Source organism: Parus major, chromosome 3 (genome assembly GCF_001522545.3).
Source record: "Parus major isolate Abel chromosome 3, Parus_major1.1, whole genome shotgun sequence".
Taxonomy (NCBI): Eukaryota; Metazoa; Chordata; class Aves; order Passeriformes; family Paridae; genus Parus; species Parus major.
The window spans coordinates 795944-802112 of NC_031770.1; the positions used below are offsets into that span (position 1 = coordinate 795944).

The following is a 6169-nucleotide window of genomic DNA, read 5'->3' on the forward strand; positions in this document are numbered from 1 at the left end:
TTTTTTTTTCTTTATTTCTTTTTTCCCCCCTTTTGGATCGGTTTCCTGGTTCTGCCACCGGGACCAGGAAAATGCTGGGTTATCCCACAAACGAGCTGCAGGAGGAAGGGTGGGGGGGTCTGCGGGGGTACCTGAGTGGGAAAAATGGGAAAAGGCTGGAAAGAAGGAAGGAAGGAAAAGCAGAAGGCAATTCCAGCCCTTCCCCGCTTTCCCGGGATTGTCCCGGAAAGTTTCCCGGTTTATCCCGGTTTGTCCCGGCGCCCCCGGCAGCCGCGGGATGAAGATCCCGCTCTGGCTGAAGGTGGAATTCCCGAGGGCTGAGCTGGGGCCGGAGCCCAGCGGGAATTCCGTCACCTCGGGAAGGGTGGGGCGGTTTTGGGGAGCTCCTGGGGACACTCGGGGCCGGATTTTGGGGCTCGGAGTCCCTCCATGCCCTGCCCGCTCTGTGCTTTTCCCTCTCCCCTCCCTGCAGGGCTGGACAGAAAACCCCCCAGCCCCGCGGGGAAAGCTCCGGAGCCCCTGAGCGCCATCCACGGAATCTCCATCCCGACCTCCTCGTCCTAGAGCCGCCAGCGAGAGCAGCTGCCCAGGGATTCCTGGAGCTCCTGGAATGTCGCCGCCAGCTCCCGCGGCCCGGGAGCGAAGGCCGGAGCCGGGACACGGGCACAGCCCGGGCGGTGACAGGTGACATTCCCGGAGGGACTCTCTGCCTCCCTTGGACCAGGAAGGGACGACGGAAGAGACTCAGACTTCCTTCTTTATTTTATTTTATTTTATTTTATTATTTTATTTTCTCCCCCTCGCTTTCAGTTTTCCCTTCTCCTGCCCCGTATTCCCGAGGACTGTTGGATGCTGTGATCCCACCCCCGCCCTCCAGGCACTGCCGGGAGCATTCCCGGCTCTGTCCCAGCCCAGGGGAGCAATTCCTGGCTTCCCCGAGGAGCATCCGTGCTGGAGCCTCCCCTCCAGCCCCTCTCCAGCGCCCCTGCCCCGGGATGGGACCGGACCGAGAGCGCCAGGACGTTTTGTGGGGTATTTTTATAGCAAGGAACCTCAATAAAAAGTGACAACGGCGGGCACGCCGCGGTGCCCTCCCTCCCTCCCTCGGGGAGAGCCTCTCCAGGGCTCTCCGGGATCCCTTGGAATCGCTCCCTGAGCTTCCTCCCGGCGTTCTCCCGCATCCCGGGGCTCCGTGTCCCCCCCGGTCCCGGCAGCCGCCTGGGATGCGCTCTGGATGGGGTTTGGCATTCCCTGGCTCCCCCGGCCGCCGCCGCTGGCGGGGATCCCTCCATTGTGTGGGCAGGGAGGGAATATCCTGGCAGCAGAAAACACGCCGGGATTTCTGCGGAGGGAGGGAGGGAAGGAGCCGGGAGGGAGCCGGGAGCTGCCAGCCGCAGCCCAGCCCGGGAAATGATTTCTTCTCCAGCCTCGGCGGGGCAAAATTCGGTGCTGCCTGTGCTGAAGGCAGGATGGAATTCCATCCCCAGCGCAGAGCTCGGCGGGGAAAGCTGGGAAATGCAGGGAGGGGAGAGCGCGATCCCAGGGCAGGATCTGCGGCCCGACTGCGGCCGAGCGGATTTCAGGGACGTGAGGACGGAGGAGTCACCTGAAGCAGAGGAGAAGCCGCGTTTATCCATTAAAAGCCGCATGCCGGAGAGCGGAACAGCAGCTTTGGGAATGACGAGGGACAGCAAAACCCTTCAAGTGCCGGCACCCGGCACCGGCTGGGGCTCCTCGTCCCCTCATTCCAGGCAGGAACATCCCTCTGGATGTGGGACTGGGGGCTCTGGGATGAGCAAGGCTGGAGTCCCACCGTCTCCGTTCCTGTCCTGCCGGGATGGTGCACGAGCACCCGAGCTATTCCCTTCCAGGACTGCCATGGACCTGCCAAAAGCCTGGGAAAACGCCTGGATGCCGAGCATCCCCCCACAGCCACTGTGGGGCATTCCTGGACACTCCCTGGCTGGGGTTAAAAACGCCCTTTCCGTGATTTCCAGAGGAGAAAGCGTTTTCTCCTTAAACATCCCCAAAATATTCCCGGGGCAGGCAGAGCCACCAAATTCCCCAGTCCAGAGGTCCTGAAGTGGCTGGAACCTGTGAGGAGGCTCCGGGGCACGGTGGCTTGGGGAGCCCAGGGAGAAGGGACAAAGGGGGTGGGAAAACGCCCTCGGGACCTGTATTCCCGTGGGAGCACTGGGAATATCCCTGGGGGAATTCAGTGCCTGCCCGAGGCACCTCAGCTCATGGAAAAACCGCTGGGAGCAGAAATTCCCCCAAATAAATAAAATGCAATCGGGTTTTTAGGCAAGGCGAGGTGAGGAGCTGCTCCGCCCAGCCACAAACCAGGCAGCCTCACAGAATCCCGGGAAAATTGGACTTGATGGGAGCAGAGCTTTGGGAATTGATGGGAACAGTCAGCTCTGACACTTGGGCAGCCACGGTCCTGTCAAAATCCATCCCGTCCCTCGGAACACGGCAATTGGGATGGAATGGGGTTGTCAGTCCAGGAAAAACCCGAGGCTGGACCCGTTCCCATCGGCTCTACCTGCTCCAGGTGCCTTTAGCGCCCTTTGGAGAGCACGGAGCAGGACAGGGAATGCTCCTGGAGACTTGTTGCCAGAGCCCAGATCTCCTTCCCGGCACATTTGGAATCCCACGGGTTTGATCCCGTCCCTCTGCTGTAGGAACAGGCTGGGGAAGTGGGGCTGGCAGATGTTTGGCAGCATCACTGGATCCGATTTCCCGGGATTCTGGTGCTCCTCGCTCCGGGTTGTGGCTGGAGAAGCTGGAAGGGGCTGGAGGGGATCCCCTCAGAGATCAGGGATGGCCCAGGGATGATCCAGGCTCGTCATCCTGTGGATGATCCCGAGCTACCAAAGACTGGGTCCTCACATGCCCAGGCTGGAAAAGAGCCCACCTAAAATTCCCAAAGTTGGATTGGTGCAAATCCTTTGGGTTCCTCAGAGCTAAATCCCCCTCCTCGCACAGGAACTCGGAAAAATCCGTGCCCAGCTCTCCGGAGAAGCTGCAAATCCCCCCCTCATTTGCAGGGTTATAAACCTGCCCGCAACTCCTTCAGTTGCACTTGGAAACGGGAATTTGATTCCCAGCTCCCTCAGGCACGTCCTAACGCTCCCTCTTCATAGGGAGTTTTTCATTTCCAGGGGATCCAGCAGGTTTTTACCTCTGGAAAACTTCCCCCCCAAAGTTTTCCACTGCTCCCAACCCATGGCCTGGGAAAATCCCAGCTCATTTCTCAGCTCGAGGCTGGAGAAGGGGCTTTTATTCCCTGGAGCTGCTGGGAGAGGTCTGGAACGGGAAGGTTTTGAGGGAAGGCATTTTGACAGAACTCTCCATAATTTGCAGAAAACTGGGGATGATAAACGGCAGGAAAAATTCCCCGAGCTCCAATCACGGTTTCGCTCTGCCACCAAGAGCTCCAGGGGTTCGGGGCTCCTGGTGGAAGCTTCCAGTGGATTTTGGAGGAGCTGGGAAGGAAGATCCACGACAGGGCTGACAAACCTTCTCTTCCTTGTTGTTACTGATAAGAATTTAATCGTTCCCACGGGGAAAACCTCCCTGCCATCCTTTCTCCTGCAGCAGGGATATGAAAGCCCTTCTAATCCCAAAATTCTGTGGCCCTGGCGAGGAGCAGCGGAGCTCTCGCTCCCGGAGCCAGCCCCGTTTTGGCACCGCGCTCCCAGAAAATGATGTCATGAGGGATTTCTGTGCCAGAGCTTTTCCCTTTCTTCTTCGGATCTGTGGCGATGTCAAAGTTCCTCTCTGGAGCAGGTCTGGTTTTGATATTCCGTATTTACGTTTCTCATTTCGGGGCTGGCTGGAGCCCCCGCCGGTCCCGACCTCGCCGCCGCCGCCGCCGGAAGGAGCGAGGAAGAGGAGCTGGGATGGATTGATGGGTGCTGGTGGATTCCTAAAGCTTGGGAAGCGGCCCTGGAACAGTCCCTGCTCGTTTCTCAGGAGCTGTAATTCCCTCTGCTCCGCCCCACCGCTGCTCCCCTGCCCCTTCCCACAGGGAACACCTGCCTTCGCCAGGAAGGAGCTCGGAGCTGATCCCACAGCTGCCAGGCCCCATGAATCCATGGAAAAATCCCTGGGAAATGAAAGACCCAAGGTCCCATGGTATCCATGCCCCGTGGGATGGTGAGGAGCACAGTTTGCCAAAGATTTTCCCGATCCCAGAAGGAGACGGGAGGCTCGTGGAGGTGGAACCACATTCCTTGGGCTGCTTGGTGCTCCCGTGGGATAAAGTGGGAATAAACCAGGCAGCTTTGGAGAACCCCGGTTGCCCAAAACTTTTCCCACAGGGACGCTCCGGAGCCAGCAGGGAATTTGTCTTTTGTCTTCCTGGGATTGGCTGGAGGCAGATTTTAAGGTCAGGAAGAGTTGTCAGGATCCAGGCGCGGCCAAAGGCAAGGTCAGGTTACGGATGAGGCCGCTCCAAAGCCTCTCCTGGAGAGCCAGAGGCTTGGGGAAAGGGGTGAAAAAATCTCCCGGCAAAGTGCTGGAAATCAAGAGAGAATAAAATTCCCTCTGGCAGGAGCTTGGTTGGTTTTGGAGGCGAATTCCAAAGCCACGTTCCCTCAAAGCCAACGCTCCCTTCGGAACCGGCAGCAAAGGCTCGGGAGCGCCTTCGCCAGGGATTCCCAGGGCGGATCCTGGGGGAACTCCATCCCTCCAGCACGGCCTGGAGACCTCAGGCGAGGCTGGAGGGGGAGGTGAGGAACCGCCAAGGGAGTCCATGGAAGGGTGGTGGGAATTCCCTGCGTTTCACCCGCTTTTCCTGCCCTGTGCAAAGCTCCCAATAAAAGCATTTTCAGCCCGGATGGTGTTCCAGGTGAATCCATGGATCCCTCCCTTAATGGTTCTCTGCGTGATCCCTGTGCATCCCTCGGCTTTGTGGTGGGATTCAGCCCCAGATCATTCCCACCGCAGGTGTCCTGCTTTGTGGGGAATTTTGGCCAGGAAATCATCCCCTGAAGGGGGAGGTGAGGAACCGCCCAGGGGGTCCATGGAAGGATGGTCGGAATTCCTCGCGTTTCACCTGCTGGGTTGATCCCAAGATTCTTCCAAGGAGTTTTGCAGCTCCGGGAACTTCCCTGCCTCGTGAGCATTCCCTTTCCTCCCTTCCTTCCTTCCTTCCACCTCGGATGAGGCGGGGCCACCTGACTCTATCCAGTCTGGGAATCACCTCCAGGAAAAATTCCCTGCCAGCAAGAGCTCCCAGAGCCAGAGCTGTCAAACTCCATCTCGCTCCGGGACTCAGTTCCCTCCCGCCTCCCAAAGCAGCAACAAAACACCAAGGTTACGGAAAAGCCGTCGGGAATCCGACTGTTTTCCGAACGCCACGGATCCCTCTCCATTTCAAGGAAGGAGTGGGGTTGTTTTTGGGACTGAGGGAGCATAAAGATTCCCAAACAAAACTCTGTCGTTGCAGGGAGCAGGGAAGCAGCTGTGGGGCAGGAGCACGCCCTGAACGCAGAATTTGGGCTTCAAAAAAACCCCAGCCCCAAAAAGAGTTAAAGGAGCAGCGAATGTTTCATCCCGAGTAACGCGGGGCTGGAAAGGGATCGGCTTTTAAGGGAATTGCCCATAACCACAACAATATTTGGGGGCTGAGCAGCGCCTAGATTGGGTGCAGATGTTCCGCTGGCATTCGCATGCATCCCGAAGGAAAGAAAAAATATCCCTTTTTTCCTGGAGTGCCTGGCGCTCTGGAGTCGCCTGAGCTTTACAAACTGATTATGGACACCAATTACCTGTTGGGCCGAGCTTTACAAAACCCGGGCTCAGGCCTGCCCCTCTCCCGTTCCACATCCCAGCGTTTTTTCCGGGAGCAGAATGGGCTGATTTATCCAGAATCCCAGCTCCTCTATTAACCCTCCCGCTCCCGTCCCAAGCATCCCAGGCCAGCTGAGGGTGGAATATTTTGGGGGTTCCCTGTGCTTTCTCCCACTTCCATTCCAAGCATCCCAGGGCAGGTGAGGCTGGAATATTTTGGGGGGTTTCCTGAGCTTTCGTTGCTGTGGAGAAAGGAGATGCCTTAACTCTTCCCTTCGCCCTCTCCCAGTGATTTTTTCCATGGAATTCCCCAGGGCTCAGGCTCCGGATGAGGCAAAGAGGGTTGGGATCACCTTGACAGCGCCAACGG

The 6169-nt window shown here is 58.1% G+C and overlaps 1 protein-coding gene across 1 annotated transcript in view; it reads left to right on the top strand.

Annotated features, from left to right (window-relative positions):
* The window catches only part of PAX1 (paired box 1), a gene marked incomplete at its 5' end in the record, with an annotated part of 4811 nt that extends 3736 nt beyond the window's left edge, over positions 1–1075 (top strand). The window contains one exon of the mRNA XM_033513282.1: positions 473–1075. Within this exon, the coding sequence (XP_033369173.1) occupies positions 473–564 (92 nt within the window). The remainder of the gene's footprint in view (positions 1–472) is intronic.
* Positions 1076–6169: the final 5094 nt, after the last annotated feature.